The 22772-nt window shown below is 40.3% G+C and overlaps 1 protein-coding gene across 1 annotated transcript; it reads right to left on the bottom strand.

The window, feature by feature from the left end:
- Window positions 1-1970: 1970 nt before the first annotated feature.
- fa2h (fatty acid 2-hydroxylase) lies at window positions 1971-22385 on the bottom strand. The gene is made up of 7 exons (XM_079567750.1): window positions 21970-22385; window positions 5772-5882; window positions 3586-3728; window positions 3283-3383; window positions 2796-2968; window positions 2457-2709; window positions 1971-2325 (listed from the first exon to the last, which is right to left on the bottom strand). Exons 1-7 carry the CDS (start codon window positions 22249-22251, stop codon window positions 2258-2260), a joined length of 1131 nt encoding a protein of 376 aa, XP_079423876.1. The 5' UTR covers window positions 22252-22385; the 3' UTR covers window positions 1971-2257.
- Between the last annotated feature and the right edge of the window lie 387 nt (window positions 22386-22772).

The raw sequence follows: 22772 nt of genomic DNA, 5'->3' as shown, positions 1-22772 counted from the left end.
GGATATACATAAGACTGTAAATATATGTATGTAGACATAAATACATACCATTTTCCAGGACAACAGTGTGAAGTGTAAAGTGTGAAGTAACAAAAGGGGCAGATATTATAAGACTTGTTCTTCTCCTCTGCTCCACTTCATTCATACTGTGTTGGCTTGGCAGTTTTATTGTGATTGCATAACATCACTTTTGAATGAAATAAATAAATAAAATGAAAAAAAATGAAATGAAATGAAAAATTACTGCAGGTAGTAGCCAGAGGGACATAAATACTTTATAAATATCCTTTATTTGCCTCATTAACTGGCCGCAATTACATAAATAAATCTCTAGCTGAAGCTCAACCTGGATTCTATGAAGGTTTGTTAAATGATTCACAATTTTCTACAACTGAGAAAGAAGAACGTGTCTATTACTCCGCAGCAATATCAAATACAAAGAAAGCCTCAAGAAATGTACAATAGACATTTATTTACAAACACATTCGCATTTGCATAGACAATTTACAATTAAAAAATAAAAGTTATATGGTAAACAGATTTAGAAAATGTCATTCTTGACGCATTATTGTTAAGCACATAGAAAGGCCACTTGACAGAATCCAAGCTCAAGCTGTTATTCCTTTTAAATACATATAAATAAGATTTGACTTCCAACAGGTGAAATCATTTCACTTTTCAAAGCGGCTATTCAAAATCATTATAAATTCCTTAATATCATCATCACGGTTATGTCCATTGTCGTTACTAACACATTTTTGTTTCTTTGTGACAGTGCCTTTATGGTGTATTGAGCTGATTCGTCATGTTTTTTACATTCATTTGACACCCGTTATTTATATACTGTTAATAAACAGAGTATGACACAACAGTGATTTGCCACAGCTACATGGATGTTATTTCTCTGCAGTGAGAAAGATCAGAAAAGCATCATGTTGTGAGGTAATCTATATCCATACGTCTATTTTACATTGTAAAATATATACAATATATTTGGTTTTGCTAGAAATAAAAAAAATCACAAAGGCTGTCCTGTTTTCCAAATTATGCAATGTATAAAGCTTTGTTCTGCTTTAGTTATCAGGGCTCTGAGGATCAGCCAGTTGCATTGAAAACCTCCTGCTCCAGTCAGAAGTGTCAACTATCGTCATACTGCTGGGATCTCAGTGGCCTTTTTCAGCACATATGTTTAAAAAGCTGATGGTTATTCACCCTGAATTTGAAGTCTAGATGTCATTAAAGTCTGACGTCAATTGGCTGTATTCTTGGCACTGTGATACCCACAGCAGGAGGTCTGATGCAACGGCCTCATGCCTCATCTTTAATCCTCCGGGCATAAACACTTGTGGAAATTGTTTCTGCCCCACCTTTCACACAACACCGGTCCCTGTGACAACATAAAGCCGGAGCAAGTCTCTCCTGTACAACCCATGTTACACATTTTTTTTACATCTTTGATAATTTTTAAGTCTTACAAGAGACGTTCAAAAATAAATCACCACAGTGGTTTTTAACTCTGTTATACACAACATGACAGTACATTTTATTAGCACACTACAGTAGCATAATCTCGTCTCGCTATGAATTAATAAATTAAATCTCAATTCAGCATGTTCAAAGATTCAAAGGTGCATGTTTCCCGTTCACGTCTGTTGTGAAGTGTCCATTGTTACAGCGCTGGAACAGTGTGTAATGAGCTAAATCAGAAGTGCGGGCTTATGGACAGGGGTCTGGAGCAGTACACAGTTGTAATTCCTGAGTTAGTTAACCTGATCAAATGACACTATAGGGTCTCATGTATTTTTCTTGAGGCTTAAAACTCTGTCTGTATCACTTTCTTTTTATTTTGCCACTTGTGCTTTATCCCTCTCATACTTTCACCCACCACCAATCACTTACTTTTCCTTTTATAAAAACTATGGCAGAGGGGGGGATTTTTGTCTCAATTGTTACTTTCAGCTGTGTGTATCATAAACACTATAGACAAACACCTTCCCAAATATTAAACTCCTAGTAGCTGCAGGATCGGGAAGTGGCAGGATTATTTGACACAGCCCCACGACAGAGCACAGGAACATGTTGGCTGGATGGAAGGCATTATTAACACATGAGTTATCGGAGTCTCAGAGGCACATCAGGTTTGTGAAAAAGCTGTGGCTGCAGGGAATGAAGAAGCTCAAGGCGGTTCAATAAGTGGCTGTTTCCTAAAAACGGTGTCTGATTAGTCCTAAGGCCCTTCATTGGAGCCTTTTGTGGGTTAGAACTTTTCATCCGGGATGAGCGTTTTAAAGGGATGGTCCCAGAATGTGGTGGTGATTCCAAAACCTGGTAGACAGAAAGACAAAATAAGAGTAAATACTGTATAATATCAAGTTTAGACTAACAAGAGTATCAAAGCAAGAACAATCTGTTATTAAAATAGGTTCATCACTCTGTTTCGTTGTTTGGAGGCTCACCTGTTTTTTGGTGCTCAAAATGATGTTTGACATGGTAGGCCTTGAGGCTGTACAAATATGAGCCTTTCTTTGGTGAGCCATAGTGGAGATAGTAGTGGATCATGTCGTACACAACATAGCCGCAAAGACCTCCCACGAACATGGACATCCCCATCATCTCTGGAAGCGTGCTCCTCAGCGTCAGGTAAAAGGTTCCCACCACAAAGGAGGCCAGGCCGGGCGGGAAGACCAGCCTGGAGCCATCGAATGGAGACTGCACAAAAACAGAGAAATCAACAACTTTGTTTTGGCACAAATCACAGTGTTTCCAGGGTTTACAACAGGTCTAGCTGTGGTTACCTTGTGGTGCTGTCCATGCAGAAGAAAGTGTATGGTGATGAGGTAGTAGTTATGGGCCGGTGGCTTCATGTGAAAGACAAAGCGGTGGATGCAGTACTCGATGAAGGACCAGAGGAACCAGCCCATCATGAAGAGCACTGGGAACAGGTACTTATGAACTGGGATGGAGAAATCTGAAGGGAGGGAGACAACAGTATTCAGAGGGTTATTATTGTGTTTAAGCTCACTCTATTTCTGTATAATTTTGAGTGCATTCACAAAAGTGTTTCTAATACAAAAATGAATCACAGCACATTGATCGCCATGCAATGTGTTTATGCTGGACAACAAAACTAAATTTGTGCAAAAATAGCACAAAACAGGGAGCCTGGGCACACGCACTGAAAATGAACAGGTGCATTGTGTTCAGGCACACATTGAACATTGGCAATGGAAAGTGACACTGCAAACAGGAAATGAAAGTGTGGAAGTTGACGATGTATCTCACCTGAAGTGATGTCTATCCTGCTTGTGCCTTTTGCCAGTGTCGTGTAGCAGTACCAACTTAGATAAAAAACTAAAGGCATCCACACTATGGGAACCCAGTACCTGCAGAGGAGACACATACTTGCATGTAACTTTAAGGTGCATTTTTCATTTTCCTAACCTTGCAGCTTCACCTAAAAACTCTCTGTAACTTTTAGCACATGACATGACCTGTGGCCTCCAACATTTTTACTCTGCACTTTGGGGTTCACTTAAATATGTTTACATGAAAACCAAAACATATTCTGCAGCCAACATGACTCACCAGGAGGTTTTTGTGCTGGCTTCCATGAAGGCGTTTCCAAACAGTCTGATAGGTCTGTCAACAGGCTGATGAACCCACGCATCATACTTCTCTTTCAGATGTCCAACCTGCCACGCCAGAGGCTTCCTCCAGTCCACTAGATCCTGGACAAACAAGCCACAGGTGGTCAGACACAAGGATGCTGATCTGTCGTACCAAAGGAGCAAACTGTCCAGCAGATGGCAGCACAGATAAACAGCATAATCCGATGGGTCTGATCAAACAAACCAGGAAGAGGGAACTCACATCCAATGATTACCAAACAAGTGTTTACTATGGTCAGATAAAGTTTCAGATGATTGCCATTGCCGTATTATACATCCTTACTTGACGCACAGAAGCATGTTGCCAATTAGGATGTATGACAAACATGTTCCAGAATCTATTGAGGTCAAAGAATGACAAATCATATTATTGCACGTGTTTTGTTTATAATCTCTCTTCATTTCCATGTAAACCATAAGTAATGACAAATTTAAACTTGACAGGCCGCATGTGAAAGCAGCATATTTAAACTCTTCAGGTCATGCATTCGATGCTTCTCAAACTCGACTCATTTGACGGCTGTAAAGATTTACACTTACACAGCCACAGCCCAGGGTTTACAAGCCAATGGCCATAAAAGTAAAGCATTATCAGCTTTCGCTCGTCATTTATTTCCCAAAGAGAATTGACAATAATGCCACTTTGTGCTGACAGCAAGCAACCCTAAAAGAGCTATAACCCCTGAGTCTCATGCCTGAATGCAGGAATAGGAAGTGAAAAAGTGTGTCACTTGATAATAACACTTGTGACCACTATCACCAGTCGCTGCTGAGAGAAGTTGCAAACTCAAAAAAGGCATGAGGCTGACACATTCCTAGCAGAGTAATAGCATTACTAACATATGATGGTGCAGATTGAGTAAAATGGGACAATGTCAGAGCTGTGTGGAGACTTTCGGTTGGTGTGTAGACGAAATGAACTGGGTTTCATTGTTGCAAAGGACCATGCCTTACATTCTTGACTGAGGCTGGCTTGCACACAGAAAGCACTGCACTGACAAGATGCAGGACATATGCCCAGCCTCTTTGTCTGAAAGTTTGAGCTTGCTATGACAACAAAACAATACTATAGGTCTTAGCATAGTGTCCTGTCTTTCACCATGTGGCTTGCGGTCAAACAATAAAGATGTAGAATCAGTATCAGTTTACACAAGCCTATTACCAGCGCACAATGTCTGCATCTGACAAAGCGTCATCACATAATTAGTGAATGGCTTTTGTATTAGAATCAATGCCGACAAATACGGAGCAATGCATCTCCCTCAAACATCTGATACCAGGCAACAACCAGCCGGACAGGTTGTCTCTATCGTCACATTGTGCTGTGCAGGACCTGGTATGCTGAGCCTGACAAATTATCAAATCACATGAGCCCAAATCAGTATTGTTTTGTTCAGTGAATATTGTATAAGGGCAGGATTAAGTCCGTGCGGCTGCTGACGAGTGCAAACATTATACTAGGAAGTGTTGCTTTCCGAATGCAAATGACGGATAGCTGTAGTAAAAGAAGTGGTGCATAAAGTGATGCAGTGGGTGTGTTTAGGGTGGCACGTCCCGTTCTTTCTGCCTCAGGTCAGCAGTGGCCACAGATTAGTTTGGAGCAGGGTCACAAAATAGTCCCATCCAAAGATATGACAATACATGAATGCGAGAAGTACGTATAAATGATGTGACAGTAAATCTGTCTTTTCTTTACTAATGTGACTTTGTGCCAATCATTTAAACAGGGCATCTATGTAGGTGGGACAAAGGCCTAAATGGTTGTGCAGTGCGACCAAAAGAGGATCAGGTGGTTACTCCAATGTGGATGCATAAAGAGATAGAAAGTAAAGTGGTGCTTCAATCTGACTGTCACGAGTAAAATATAGATCAAAATAAAGGAAGTGTGAAAGATTAAAACACTAATACTAGACATGTGTTTTGAAAGGCTTCTTAGGTTATGCATCAGATTAAACAACAAAAATAAAACCTGAAAAACAGTACTTTATAGTTCTCTCTGCCACAGTGTGAGAAAAGAGTGGTTGTTTTTGGGAAAACCCGGGTGAATGACCTGTTTGCCACTGCCCCCGTGGCACGTGGGTTCAGTGCTCTGCTTTCCCTCACCTTGTCCATGTCCACCGGGCTGCAGCGGTTGTACATCGAGTCCTCCTCGTCGCCTTTGCTCTTCTTAGTCTCCTCTGTCTGTGTGTGACCGTTCCTTCGCTCTCTCAAAGTCTGGAGAAAACAAGACAAAATAAGAAAGAATTATTGATGAGTATAATATGTCAAAAAGTCAAGGTTTCCCCCTAAAGATATTCAAGCATCGAGTATTTTTGACAACAATAGAAGCACCAGCAAAAGCAGACAATCTAATTAGTGTAAATCTGGACAACACAGCACAACCATTTGACTTTACACTTGCCCTGTTTCACAATAGTATAACAAAACCCTCAATTTTCAAGATTATGGGACCATCCATCAATTAGTAGAGCCATGGCACACGGTTAAACTACCAAAACTTAATTCATTCATTAACGTAACGTAATAAAATAAAAAATAAAAAACAAATGCATGCAATGAAAGTATAATATTGGTTCAGGGATTAATTCTCCTTGTAGGCCATAAGGCTGTCATAATATGAAAAACAGCATAATAATGACTGTGTACAAAGTGACTCACGCTGCCCATTACGGCATTTCTATTCAGCTGAACTTTGTACTCTTCACATGTTGTATATCATGTACATTACTACAGCACACAGCTCTGCTCACTACATTCATCGGTCAGTGTCAGTGCAAAAGTTTCCACTGCAGCTGAGGATAAAGTGGGTTTCAGATAAAATGTCATTTTTTTTTAAAAGGGTCTCCAGTGGTGTGATTCAGTGGTGACCGAAGTTTTTTTTTGCCACACTGGCCTGGTTTCACATTTCCCAAAAATGCTGCTCAAACAATACCACCGCAACACAATGTGGTTTTAAATATTTCCTTCTTTGTCACGCACTCTGTCAATTACTACAAAGCGCAACTTTTTTACTGCTTTATACTGCCCCCCATGTGACAATTCAGATCTATGAGAATCAGCCGGCGTCATCCAGATGAGTTTTGCCTTCCCTCTACAGGAGTTTCCCACAGTCTCAGTGAAACATTAGGCAGTTCCCCCCCACACTCCATTAGTCACAGCAGGTCTCCCCGTTTTGTTCAGAGCAATCCCACACCTACAGAGGCAACGCTACACCTCCGCTGTCACCCTGCTAAATACAAGATTAACTAGATGATTGACTTCTCCCCTCCCTGCCAACAAATACTGCACAAATCACTTACATCTAATTAGAAAAGCTACATGGAGTAAGTTTGCATGGCACATATTGTTGTTAATGTTGTCTTGATTTTAGATTGAGGCTGTGACCATTAAAACCTGAGCTGAAGCCTTCTGAAGTGAGTCACACATTGTTGTTATCTGGAAGCCTGTGATTGGCTATATTACATCAGCAGTGATACTGGCTTTCCTTTATCCAAATAGTGATCCATATTTCATTTCTCACATGATCGGAGTATTTTGAGAAATTTCTCCCATGTTTAGTCAGTCAACCTATACAAAGCAACAATGCAAAGCCCAAACTGGCCAATAGAGACAATTCGTTTTACTTGCTAGTAGGACACACCAAAACAAGCAGTGGGACTGACTCCGCAGTGCGCACATGGAACTCAATGGTCACTTGAGTGCACTGTCGTCTGGAGAGAGGTGTGGTCAGCTCCTCACCTGAGGAATCTGAAGGGAGGAGCTCTGTTACCAAACCTGTGGTATCTGCCCTGATCCAGCGGCCAATTGTGTAAATGCCTGAACAGGAAGGAAGGTCTTGAAAATCACTGAATAACACAAGGTCTCCTTAAATACTAAAAATAGTTGTTCGAAGGCAATTCAAGTCTAGGGAAAAACCTACAGTCGGGTGCAATAACCGGGCGACAAAAAAACACAAGAATATAGAGAAGGTAATCTACGGACCGGCAGGGTTGGCATGTTCTATTTACAGTGTAAAATAAATGCAATGAACAAAAGAAAAACAAAGATTGGCACATACATTGGCAGTGTGTTTTGACATACAAAGCCACGCCTGGTATCTGATCGTGAAATCATGTATCTGGAAAAACAAACACATAGTACAATATCCCTAACCACAATAATACTGTATCCTCATTGAAACTGAGTCCTTGGAATTATTTTGTATTAGACAAAGAACCACATAGCATATGTTTTCCATTAGAAGGTGAATATTTTAGCTTCCGTTTGAACACGACTACTCTGAGTATTAAAGAAAGATTCAAGTGGACCGCAAGACAAAGAATGTAGGGAATCACTTATCTAATGCACAAGCCTCATTACAATCGTTCCCCCTCGATCTCCTTGATCTAATTGTATCTAATATCATTTGCCAATATGAGAAACTATCTGCTGTATATATATATTTAATACTTAAGTCAGCCAATCATTTGTGTGCTTAGCGTGCAACACAAATACACGCCTTACAATCTCTTCTCAGAGCTTGCTATTGGAGTGAGCAAATAGTAAAAAAAAAATAACCTCAATGTCTAAAAGCCTCGATCACCACCCTAAGCTCGATGTTAAACTATTTCCCACTGGCCACAGAGGCTACATCCCTTTTTTACACGCTTCATTTATGATTTCTGTTTAAATTGTGTGCTTTATAAAACGGAATGTTTGGTTAATATAAATGGCGTAGTAATGTAGTTGTAAATGAATTTGTATACGCTTATAAATGATTTATAATTTAAAAAGCGTTCTAACAGTGTTCACCTGGCTAACCCTGATCTAATGCTTTAATTGTGCCATGTAGGAACTCATAGAGGGAACATGCACCGGGGAGGTCAGAAGAAAGAGGAAGACCTTTAGCCTTTATCCACTGTTAAATGTTCCTCTTTAATTTCCCGTACACAATGACGCAAGAATAAAAATGTTTGTGGCTTAGACAGGTGTGAAACGCCAGACCTCAGTTTGGCAGGCCCCTGTACAAGTGCACTGAAAGTGAAAAACAAAAAAGTCATGCACAACTTTAGAGGCACCTGCTGCACCCATCATTTACACTTATTTGATTAGAGTTTTATGATTCTACCTTTGATCGATATAAAAGTATTGTTGACAATAAAACTTTCTTTATGACAATCATGCTGCATATGCATGTCTCTGTATCACTCTCTATTTCCAGATAACCCCCAGTTTATTTGATTTTTATAGTCCACCATACAACACCATCACATGTGACTGGATTATACAGTTATACATTTATAGTTGAACAAACAGAAAAAGTCTTCCTGGATCCAGACACAGCGAACACACACTAGAACCTTCAATTGAGTTGTTTTGTATAGCCCAATATCACAACATGATACATCAAACATTAACCCCTGTTTGGGAGTAGGGTTGGGTTTAGCGATACCTCATTTGAAACAATGTGTAGGATCTGTCCCCCCGATCAGGAAGTTAGGGTCAGGGATTAGGGTTATGAATGGCAAATATGTAAGTAATGTGTTTCCCTCACACATAATTCTAGAAACTAGAAGGTCTGCTTTGAGACTCTGGACCATAGAGAGCCTCCTGACCAGCTGCATCACTGTGTGGTACGGTGCCAGCGCTGCATCCTGCCCCACAGGAGCCTCCAGCGCATCGTGAGAGCAGAGGAGAAGATCTGCGGGTTACTACTTACTGCTGTCATGTTGTACTTACAAAATCTAATCTAGGAATTACACTTACTCACCACACGGGGTAAAAGCTGTTTTAAGTTCTGTCAATACGTGAAACAGAGTTAGTGCACTGGCCTTCGTTACGTCTGCCCTTAGGAGTGCCTGTGTACACACTTCAAGTTAAAACAATGAATAATGCTCTTATGTTGACTTTCCACTCCCCTCATTGTCAGACCATTGCAACTTCAGGAGTACAATATTACTGTAGATTTGGGCATCAGCCTTTAAAGACAATTGCATTAAAATGGTGATGAACATACCACATTCAGGGTTTGCACAAACCTCTCTTAATCTGTGTGACTGAAATCCATACATTCCTCGTTGTTGTTCGCTTCAGTTGATATTTAACCAAGAGGTGGATGAAAGAGTTCCCTTTCATGCCATGATGAACAATGTTTGGTAGAGCAAGAGCGATTTCAAAATGCACACATTGTTGATCTGAAATGACAGGAATACAAAATTGTGCAATTTATGAGCCATGTGTCTAAAAACCCACAATCTGAATTGGAAAACCACATCTTTCTTTAAAATGCATCTGACATGCACTCCCGTCGGCACATCGAAGTATGTTGCATCTGTATTTGAGAACGGACAATAGTCCTGTTGGAACAGTGTTTGCCCGCTGATCCTAATGTCACAGTTTTATCATAGTTCGTGAAAGAGCACACTGTTGCTGTGTCCTTGAGCATACTTAACTCCTTTTCCCTTACAAGCACACACTGGAGTTCATGGCTTGCACTAGACAGTTTGGTGCCCTGGATGCCTTAGATTGGGCATAAACGCCCCACCAGAAAAAGTGCCAGTATAGCGCTTAGAGTGCCCAGTGCAGGTACAACTGCGTTATATCAATGTGGTCACTTTAGAGCTGTGGGCCAGATGTGTTTAACAATTATGCTGTATTGTCTCACATACACACAGCAGCCAGTGCCAAACCTAGTCAAACGTGTTTATCTGGCTGAAACATCTTTTTATTTTAACTTTTAGATAAAATAGATGCAATCTATGTTTCATCTCGGGAAGTCTTATGTTGATTTAAATCAGTTTAAATTGGGATCTACAGCGAGCTCCAATAAAACTCCTGTGTTTTAGTGTTCGTGTTATCAGGCAGGTGAGTAGGTCATTAAGACTGTTAACCAGTGACTTCTCAGATCTCCTCATTCACAATCAGCAAAGAAATGTCACCAGCAATACATCCCCATATCCCAAACACTACTCCTCAAAGAGCACAAACAAAGTCCTCTGTGTTCAATTTGGGAAATAAACGAATAAGAATAAGACAACAGACAATGGGGTCATCTCCCCATTGTCTGTTGTCTTATTCGTCTTGGTAGTGTCTCAACAACAGGAACTACAGTTTAGCAGAGGAGGCAGGAGAAACAATGTCAATATCAACCCTTCGACTTTAATTATAAACTAGTCACAGCTAAACTATTTGCGGTTGACGAGCCGGTCATTAACATCTGTCTTTGCAAACACACAGGATTCACTACTAGTCGCTGATGCAATATAAAATTCACCAATGAGCGATGACACATTATTTACACACAATAATTTTAGCTACGACCTACATTTAGTGAAGAACAGAGGGGGAAAATAAAACTGCCATTGCGGTTATATATTAATCTTTAGAACAATGTGTCGTTTTAGTAATACATTAGCTATAATGGCACTGTGGAGAAGGTCTTTGAAGGGTGTGTGAGAAATGTGAGCCGGACTAAAGGTGAGCAGCTGTAAAAACGTGGCAGTGATCCTCCACTGCGTTATGTAGCCTGAAGCTGAGAGCCACACTAAAGTTATCAATCAGAGAAAAGGTGACATCTACTTTACATTTAGTTTACTCACTTCACAACGGAAACATTTGAGCCAGAAGTTAAAATAAAATTATTGCTGACCAACAGAAAAAAAGAAAACGTAAATAACAACCCCCCAAAAAAGCCTAAATATGAAGTGGAGTTCAAAAGCTGTAGCTGCAGGTGACCTATGTTTTGCTTTCATAACCTTGGGCACTGGTTACACTGATGAGAGGGGTCACACAGACACTACAAAGGTCTTTATCTCAACAAGCTGATATAACATGGAGTAACAAAGCATCACAAGAAACAACTGCAGCACTTTCCTCCAGAATGTCATGCTCATAACAATACTTAGCTCTTTCATTGTAGTTGAAATGTCAGAGAGAGACATGGGATTCTGTTTCTCTCTTAACTATGGCTGAAACAACTAATCGATTATTGAAATAGTTGGCAACTATTTTAGTAGTGTCTTGTACATTGTAAATTTCATAAATATCGGTCTGTGTCTCATCCAGTCAGAAGGATAGCGGTCCTAGTGTCACCTCAGACACAGACGTCTTACAAGTGAATAACTTGTGTTTATCAAGGGCCAAAGACAAAGGAGATGTTTTATGAGCTAAGTCTTACATAGTTTTCTTTGTTTGGCAAATAAACACATACTTAAAGTGCATGCCTGCAGTATTTATAGTGGGCTATAATGGGGCTCCACAGCCCATACCTGAAGGTGCCGGATTTCAAAATCTCCATAGACTTTAGAAAATAATAATACAGGTATTAAGAGTTTAAAGCTTATCAGCAATGTGGCAACTCACAGACACAAAACACACGATTTTAAATAGAGTATTTATCCAAAACTGAATAAACCGAAAAGTTTAAAAGGTTTGGTTTATGATTGTGTATTTTTTACTGTTTTTACGGTTTGTATTTTGTAATGATCAACTGTAAATCACTTTGTGACCTATATAAATAAAGTTTACTTACTGAAAAAGCCTTTTGGTGTATTTTCAAGTAATTTAGTATTTATAACCACACTATGGTCAGTGTTTAGCACATAGCTGATTAGCCGCCACCTTTAAACTCTTCATATTTTAAGTTTCGAACGGTCTGTGGAGCTTGTGACTTCTGGCACCTTCAGGTAAAGGTGAGACTGTTGAGCTCAATTCAGCTACACCCCTCCTGTGTATACACATAGTCCACGTTTACTGCCGAGCGAAGGCTGAGCGAGAGTGCAGGGGCAGAAATGCAGGTTAACTTGTTTGTACAACGTCTTTATTACCCATAGAGGACTAAATAATGAAATAATAATTGAAGGCACTTTGTGTTAAAAGTCTTCATCTTTGATTATATTTTTATAATGATTATTCATGTTTTATTTATTATAATAGCCGTCTAAGTGTATGTGTAGCTGACTTTAATAGATTCCTGTTCTATAATTAAGTTTGAGTTACTTTATGTATTACTTTATGTTGCTCTGTTTAAAGGGACAAGATGCAAGTTGTCCATTTTATACTCACTACTGCCAGCTCAGGTCATTTGTGTAACTGCACCTTCTATATTAAGCTCGTGCATGATGGCACTTCAGACCGAAGTAACTACTTTTTGAGTGACAGTGCAGGAATTTAGAGGCACTTGTGGTTATTCTACACCTTCGGACATGGCTGGAACATGTAGGGGGAGAAAAATACATAAGTGTAACATTTGTAAACTCCGTATAGTCCCTTTAAGTAACCAGTTAGATGTAAGTGCTTATAACATACATTTCTGGTATCGTAAAGTCCTACTTACAAAATATGGCCATAAAGTTAGCATGTCCCCTCGCAGTACGTGTCAACATCAGCTCATGGTTTGATAATGTGTAGAAAGAGAAGGGTTAAAGTTCACTGTGGAAACTTTGATAACACAGGCCTCAAGCAGCCGATTGAAAGGAACATTTTGGACTCCAGAGGTCTCTGCATCTTTAGATCATGAATGACGATCACGGGCTTTATTAGCTACTTTAACCAAGACCTGTCCCCTCGGTCAATGCCTTCTCTGGCTGGCTGACAACACTGATGCCAGCGCTGATAGTTTATCATTCTGCGACAAGAGCAACTTGTATGTAACGATGTGTTTGAGAAAGAGCCGAGCCTGTGACACTTTATGGTTATGACAATTACAAAACCCCAATCCCTACATAATGGTAAATAATGGATTAAAAGTGCAATAAAAGTATAAAGGCATTCTTATTAGTCAGGAAATGTAAACAACAACAACTCGCCTGCTAGTGCACCAGCGATAAAAAGAGTTTAGATGCACAGCGCACGAAGGTCTTTTTTGTAACGTCACTTTTTACTTTATACTGAAGGAAAAAATGAATGCTTTTTCACTAGTAGAAAGAAAAATCAGATACGCTTCCTGTAAGTGACAGGTTTGTTTCAGCAGCTCTTAATGAGAACAATGAAAGAAACAGAAATATTTGCTCCAATAGCCAAAAAGCTGGAACAATAAAATCATTGTCAAATTTCCACAAGGCTTTTACAACAACGACATCTATGACTTTTCAGCCACATCAGGTCACACGTTGTGCTCACTGGGCCAGTTCGATATGATCACATTGATAACATCCAGTAACACGTAGGTAGAGCACGTGGGTCTATGTCATAAAATTACAAAATAAGAAAAACGTACAATTAATCAAATCTTAACAGAAGGATAATCATTAAATATACTGTATACGGTAATCGTCGAGTGTACAGGTTACAGCTCCTTCTTCGCAGTGGAGTTTGAAGGAATGAATTGAAAGCTATTTTATATTAAAACGTAGTAGAAAGACATTTGTGATGTGTATTTTGTTACATTTCTTGAATGGATTCATTACACCAAACAATTATTGATTAACTGTTTGATGTCCTTTTACACCACATTTTAAATTAACATTATTTTCTTTCAGTAAAATCATGAGCCTTTGATTATTATTGCCTAAAGACCCATTACAGACTTGTGCATCCTTAAAGTCAGTTACCAATGTTTGTTGGTTTGATTGCCCTTAATTCTTTTATGCAACATAAGTAACTGTTAGTGTTTACTTAGTTTATTTGAGCAGTTAAAATTCTGCTCAAAAGGAGAGGGCAGAAGTAAAAGCTTGTGAGCGCCCACCCGTTTATTTTAATCAATTAAATCTATGTTGTCAATCATATTAATATGAACACCTAAAAGCATTATTTAGGCAAATTTAAAACATGTATGTGTCAAAATTAAAGAATTCGATCAAAAAAAGAGATTTATCAATATGAAAATTGAAAAATGTATGAAATATAAGAAGCCAAACAATGTACTTACTAATGTAAAAGAATAGATGACTATGTGCAACTGATGGCCTAGTGGTTGAGGCTGCTGAACTGGACAGAGCACTGTTCTGTCCCCGATGAGGGTTAAATGGGTTAACGCCCAGGTTCTGACAATTTGCTGGATGTCTCTCCCTGCTCTTCACCCCCCTTCACCCTGAGCTGTCCAAGAAAGAATAGATGATCATGCCCGTCATCTTGCATTGACAATTACGTATAGGTATATAATTATAAAGTATTATAATTAGAGGTAGTTGAGTTAATCTCGTACAGAAAAATGTCATTTATATAAGATCAGCTGACTAGGAAAAGCAGATGGCTAATAGGCTTTAATCTTTTATTGCCCCTATATTGTCCCATTTTGTGACATCAATAATATTTTTATCTTTGCGCTATCATATTATTCACCTAAAAGATAAAATGGTGGCGGGCACATCAATCAGTCATGAGCTGCTGCTGCTGAAGCTGAAGATGTGTGGACTTTTGGGTGTTAACAAGGAGATGACTGGTCTCTGTGGTGAAGAGACAGAACCAGTCTGACCTGATTCTCCGCACTCAAGATTCCACTCTGCACTCCCTCCACAACCGTACACATACACAACACAATTACACACACACGCATAACAATCAGACGCTCCGTGTAGCCAGCCCCTCCATGGTCTCCGGTTACTAATACAACTATAAGAACTCTGCTGCGTCATCGGGTCCCCAGACCTCGCCGTTATTCCCAAATGACAACAAACAATTTGACATTGTTAAAAACATGGATTCTAACAATTGATAATAAAAGTACAAACTCAAACGTCTTCGGGTGTAACTTATTGGGGAACAATTCATCAAAAGGTTTATAATAGAGAAATTATAGAAATACTTGAAATACGACAGCATCAATGTGAAACAGTCTCTCTCTTTTTAGTTAAATGCTAAATCAGATGCAAGTTGTCCATTTTATACTCACTACTGCCACCTCAGGTCATACGTGTAACTGCACCCTCTATATTAAGGGGGGGTATTATGCAAAATCGACTTTTTCAAGCTTTACATCATGTTTTTTTTCAAGCTTTACATCATGTTATTATGTCATTCCCTCATTAAAAAACATCCCTGAAGTGTTGCCTTGGCACATTCACGTATTTTTGAGTAATCTGTAAAAACTCTGATGGCGGCCATTTTAGGGATAGGTTTGCTTGAGTCCTCCTAGGAACGCCCCCACCTCCTGGAGACGCCTCCGAGCTTTTGTCACCAGCCGAGTAACCAACCACTGCTCCTCAGCAGAACCTCCTCCCCACTGATGCCACAGACAGAGTGTGGAGGGGGCGTGTCCGAAAGGGTCAGAGGTTCTTAAAGAGACAGAGGCCTATTTCAAGACATTCTCTACAGCCATTTTGAGAGAGCAATTTTATACAAGGCAGTTATTCTAATTTACTGCATTTACAGACCAACAGAAGGTTTGGTCATCATTGTAGTGTGATATAGACTGGTGCTATGTGATTGAACAAAGCATAATACCCCCTCTTTAAGCTCAAACATGATGCCAATTCGGATTGAAGTCGCAACGTTTTGAGTGACAGTGCAGGATTTTAGAGGCAGTTGTGGTGAATAGTTCTGAAGTCATTCTACACATTAGGACATTGCTGGAACATGTAGGGGGAGGAAAATACATACTTTTACCATTTTTAAACTCTGTATAGTCCCTTTAACTATGAATGTTGGCAATAACTCCATGTTCGTAAATGTAATCTTAGTTGTGGCGAAAAAATGAACAATCATTGCTAATTAGATCGGGACAGTTCCAATTGTTGCACAAATGAAAATGGTATCATAAAAAGAGCAATATACAGTATAAAGATACAATGCTTCTACATCCGTTTCCTATTTGTGAGAAAAGCAATTCCATCATCAATGTCTTTTCCTGGGCACAGTTACTCCGGTTCTTCTCCAAGTCCGCCCCTCCCTCCTCTGGGTGTGTCTGTTTCTCACACACCTTACAACGGCTTGTTTTCTTGCAACAACCTTGGTGTGTTAAATTTCCCCCTTGGGCCATCACCAAAGGATTCCAATTCTGCACTGCAGACCAGTTGAGCCGTGCTGCTACTGTCTCCCTGTCATGAGCAAACTCTCATTTAGACCTGTTCATATTGATTTTGTTACTTCACACACACAACTGAAGAGCAGACACAAACTATACGTCCGGTTTCCAGATCATGGAAAAAAGAAGTATTGTGAGCAATAAAGAGAATAAAGTGCCTTGCAGAAAAATCTACAATTAGATAATATGAAAGAATCGAAAAGGGGGGATTTTAAAAGTGTAAATCTCTGATTTACGATCATAACAATGTTGTGAGACTGTTGGCTCATACTGTGATATGTTGTTGAGCCTGAGTTGCTTTTGACAGAATGCCATAAATAATGGGGCTAATTGTGCGCACAGCATTGGTTCAGTTCTTCACCTGTCTGTGGGGTCTGGCTCACCTGTCCCTGTCTTTTTCCAGGTATCGCCATGGTGATGAGCGCAGCCACCTTGGGATTGCACCTGAGCGCTCATTACCCCGTCTGCGGTCGCCATGGTAGCAGAGGTAAACAATGTGCCGGCTAATGTATGACTACGGAGATAACCGCGGTGCACATCCGAGGAGTGGCAGGGCACCTTTCCATTCATTTCTGTGTCAGCACTTTTTTTTTTATTTTGGTGGTCAAACCAAATAAACTTTTATGTGAGATAAGGCCCTGCAGATAAGGCAACACACATCACAACACCGACTAAAAATATGAAACACAGCCTAAAATCTAGCTGGATGGCTTAATTAATTCAGTGAGATTAAAGAAAGAGCTGTGGAAATTACTACATTTCAATTGAATCGTGATCTACATAATGGCCAATTTAAAGGTCCACAGCCAGTCCTGTGGCAGATTACACTAAATGGGTCCTGGTGTGAGGACACAACAGTCCTAGTCTCTGTTGGGATTTACTTGATTCTAACATGGCCATAGTGAGAAAAATACTGCTCACTATGGCCATAAAAGCAATATATGCAAACTTGAACAAATCTGTATCTGTATCTGTTTTTTTTTTGTTTTTTATCCAAATAATTATTTAAATTATTTTAAAAAAAATATCAATCTGTAGAAGTAAATAACCTCACACTAGACCCATTATATTACATTACGTTGAAATGGTCGCAACTTTTCCACCCACTTTAGGCACACAAAGCGCTTTACAGCAGGGAACCAGTCACCCATTCAAACTCATTCATACACCAATGTACACAGACACTGGAGGCAAGGTGAGTGAAGACACATCTTCAGGAGGTGGGATTCAAACCCCTGACCTTCAAATCATGAGACGCCCCACTCTACCATCTGCACCACTGTCGCCCCATATCTGATGGTATCTGGTGAAGATCCTGTTGCTGAGAGCATTTCCTGCCTTAGCCTCTGATGGCACTTCCCAAGACAATCACATCATTGAGAAGAATATGAAAATGTACATTCCACTTGTCGCCAGCGTGACCCGGTCATCTCCCACAAGTCCTCTGTCATTATGACGTCACTGCATATGTGCCTTTGCACTCATGAGCACTTTTCTGCATTTAGCTAATGTCGGTTACTCTCCTAAATACTTAAATTCACTGATATGTTTCTAAATATTGACATTTTGTCAGTAATAACTTCATTCAGAATCACGCATTGAAACTACACAAAGTATCCTGTTGAGCACCACATTCACGGATGCATTATCCACCATACTCCATCTTAAACTAAGTTTAATGCATATGACATACTTATGTAAAACTGGAGCACGTCCAATCCGTTTTCAAAGGAGCCTCTCACATAATCTTTCAGCTGAAGCAAAGTAACATATTTACATAGCCCACAAATTACTCAGTTTAAACCTGCTGTGTCTAAATTACCTGCACCACATGCCATTAACTTAGGCATGTCCCAGGGGGAACAATTGCATGTTGCACACTCATTGTCTAGCACTTATCCTCATTCAGGGTCTTGGCCGGAGTCCGTCCCAGCTGACATATGGCGTGAGTCTGGGCTGACACAGTCACCTCACATTCAGCTGAATAAAAGCTTTGTAAAAGAGGCCTGTCTAGGCTTCAGAAAGGGCCACAGTTAAAATGAAGGCATCAGACTCTATTCCAGTGAGGTTGTTGATGGTGCAAACAGTAACAGTGTTTGATTGTAAACCCACTCTTAACCTCACAGATAAATGCCCCGCCCATCAGCACTAAAACAAACAAACTTTGCTGATTAGGGCACAATGGCCTGAAATCAGAGATCAAACGCTGAAAAAAACCAACTGAAGTCATGATTGTAAAATCCAGTTTGTGAATTGTCAGATCTAACTAACCTCACCCTTCTTACCTGCTACTCCTTATCCTAACAATATCCTGCTGGTGAACACAATTTACCACAAGTCAAGTGGATATAGAAAATACAAAAACATAGTACGCAAGGGTTGGGTCATCAATTACAAAAATCAGTATGAAAGTAATTGATAAATCCTGAATTACATAGATAGAGAAGAGAGAGGAACAACAGGTAGAGATGAGATACTGTTCATAATAGCATCAAACTCCGCTAATTAGATGGGATTACAAAAATATGTTTTAAAAGACAGAGGCAGTGATGGCAACTTCTATATGTGCACATATATGTCTGTTTTTCAGAACGTGATCTGGTTTATATATTCTAATGCAAGTATTATGATTTGTCATTATAGCAAACTGGAACACTTTACCCGAAATATTAAATATAAATTGGTTAGGCAGTGAAATGAAAAGTGTCTTTTGTATTAACCAATTATCACCACAACTGACTTAAAGGGAAAAACATCAGTATTAGCCATAAAGAAATATCTGTCCACATCAACGCTTATCATCAAGATGCTTCTATGAAACACTAGATAGAGTCATGAGTCAATGCAAACAAATAATAGTGGCTTTCTGTAATATAATATTTACTTCTTTAAAACTGTGAGTGACAGATGTGACTTCTGGGCAAGTAGCAGCTAAAATTAGCATTTAAGTTTCACAGTTCATTTCACAACACTACAAACTGACCTCTTCTGGCCCCAGTGGGTTAATTATCACCACTAGGATGTGTCATTATACAGAGAATATATTTCATTAACAAAAAGAAATGGTGGAGTGAATCAAACATGGGTACGGCACGGTCCCATGACCGCAGTAGTCACTCCAAACTTCATGCCAGCCATAAGCCTCCATTGTGTTCTGTTGGTGGCTTATAAAATCAGACAACACCCACTGGATTAATAGGACACTTGTCTTTGAATAACATCTAAACGTGGCCAATATATAACAAGCTGATTCAACTTTTACCACACAGCACAGTATCAACACGGTAAAAGGGTGGATATACAATGGTAAAAAGAATGAATGCATTTTTAGTCTTGTTTTTACCACATTATTACCAAGAAATGACTACCCATGTTCCCTTATAATTTACACTCATTATGCAGGGTTAGAATTACTGAAGAATTATAAAGTCGTTCAATTCCTGTTGTTCGAACATACAATTGTGAGGGGGTCACACTTTTTTAAATGTGCGCATTATTGTCTGAGTGCAGTCGTATGCTCAGTGTAGCCCATGCGCACCTGCCTAAATGATGAACTTTGGAAATATGCTTCCCTCAACATGACAAAAAACAAATGTTCCTGCAGCAAATAATTACTCAACTGTCGACCAACGCCTACAGCTGTCAACAAAATTCCATGTTGTAAGAGTAACTCTGACATTGTACTACAATATACAAAGGTCAACCACGTGGGAGACTTATGAGACAGTAATAAAGTAGTATTACTAGAAAAAAAAAAATGAAACCTTTCGTCTACATTTACCTTTTAATTAGATTATAGAATAAATTTCAATTCAATACAATGCAATTTGATAAGATCCAATGGCAGATCTAGATGCTGGAAAACTATGCCATGTGACTTTGACTTGTTAAAATGTAATAAAATGAAATGCCACCAAGATGACACAGTACTTCTACAACCCATGTAACATATGAATTTGTGTGGTCCTAATGTGCACACTTTGGCTTACAGCTAATGACTGACACATGACAAAATGCATTGAGTGGGTAAGACATGTAAATGTCACTCTGACAGAAAGAGATTTATGCAAACTCCTTTGTTCATTCCCGGCTCACTCCCTCTCCGGCATCACCAGGAACACGACTAGAGCTAAATTTGGGTGTGGACTCAAGTTACAATCCAGTTTTCCTTAAAATTGTCCTGTTTGAATTCCCTCTATTCCAACAAGGACAAGACAAACCAGTTCCACTCCCCCCCTCACACTCTCTCTCTCTCTCTCTGGATTGTCTCTCACACTTGTCCTGAATCATTCATTAACAGCAGCAGCAGCAGCAGTCCCCGCCCATGTACCTGTCCCAGCCCCGTCCTTACCCTTCCACCTGTACCCTTTGCTCTCATCAAAATTACACAAGCACTTAAACCCAATCTCTGCTTTATCCACTGCTCCTCCCATGAAATCAATGGAGATCGAGAGCTGAGTAAGCAGAGAAATCCACCTAAAGGGAGTATCACCCAAAGGCCCCCGGAAAATACCAGCCCAAGGCGATTACACCTGCTGCCACTGAGCCCTGTCGGTTTACCACCACCTTAGAGCAGCTTAAATATTTGGCAAACACAGTGACTATGAATGGTAATTGCACTCCCTTAATGCGCTGTGACAGGAGAAACAAATATGGCACACGGACAGAGCAGGTATTCCACGGAAAATCCTTGTGGTTTGACATTTTCCTCTGTTTTGCCTATCCTGTGGTGACGCAGCTGACCTGTTCCACACAAGCACCTGGATACATGGGCAATGTCTAAAACCAGGGTGCTGTCATTATCTGTGACACTATGTACTGTAGCTTGATAAAGTATTGGACTCATTTAACACTGATTTGAAGTTATTTTTCCAGAATTGGTCTATAAATAAATTGCTAAATATTTGGCAAAAATGGCAAACAGCTTTGTAATTTGATGTGGTCGTTTTGTGTAGCATTAATGGTGCGGGTACTAAGTGGTATACACAATTAAAAAATGATTGTTTTAATTGTATTTAATTGTTTTTTGTTTTTTGTTTTTCAGGAAGAAGCAAGGTAAATGGCTGCTGGAGAGGCATAAAGAGGCTATTGACTTTAACAACAAAACAGACTTCTACACAACACAAGCACAGCCCCTGCCTCAAGGATGTCCCCCACAGAGTACACACAGCCCTCCCGGCCCGGGGCAATGCATTTAACACTAAAGATCAGATGAAAACTGAAAGCTAGTCAAACAAGCCCAGTGTCATAGCTTCCTGGTCCCACAGACTGCCAGTGAGCAGAGAGGACAGTGATGTCAGCTTATTTTAATGGCTCGCGTCAGGTGAGGCACGCAGCCCAGCCCCGTAGTTAGGTGTGTACCTGTGCCTCCTCGCTGCCGCTGTCCCTGTCCAGTTCTCCGATGTAGTACTGCTCCATCCAGCGCCGCGCGTTCTCCGAGTGCCGATGTGGGGGGCCCTCTATCTCCCGGCTGATGTCCTTCCCCGACCGGCGAAGTATGAGTGTCTCCCCGCCCGGGTGCATCCTCAAAAAGTTGGTCACATCGTACACCCTGGTCCCTAATAGTACCCAGCATGAGTCCTTGGTGCAGTGGCGGGCCACCTCCCTCTCTGTGATAAAGCGAGGGGACGTGGAGGGAGACATCCTGACTGAGCTGCAGCGCGCCCACCTGAACTAAAGCTAAACCCGGGGGAGACTGACGTGTCCTCCGGGCCGTCAAACGACTAGAGTGGGTTCAATTTCACTGTTCACACCCAGTCCCAGTCACTTCAGTGCGCGACAGCGAGAGGCGGGGGCACCTGGGAGGCGTTTACGCATCAAGAGAGGGTGGAACAATAGGCCAAACTTCAGCATATGCGTCCCATTATTTAACACATGACGTATCTTCTGTTCATCCCTGTTGTAAAGTAAGTCTCGTGTATGACAGGCTATACTTCCCCATGTAGTACAAGTTATATTTTGGTTTAAAGAGACTACAGAAGGATCGCGCTTTCATTTCCATAAAATCCCCATCCACCTTGAAAGCATCGTCCCGTCTCGAAGCACCTGTTGCGCTGAAACTCCAGAGCAGGAGGATGCCCGTGATTTCAACTTCGAAAAAACTTAACCGTTAATAGATGGTAACAAACGAGTGAAAGTTATAACCCTATTTCAAAAGTATAAAC

Source organism: Gobius niger (assembly GCF_951799975.1).
Source record: "Gobius niger genome assembly, chromosome: 12".
NCBI classification, from domain to species: domain Eukaryota; kingdom Metazoa; phylum Chordata; class Actinopteri; order Gobiiformes; family Gobiidae; genus Gobius; species Gobius niger.
This window is presented reverse-complemented; position numbering and strand designations above follow the sequence as displayed.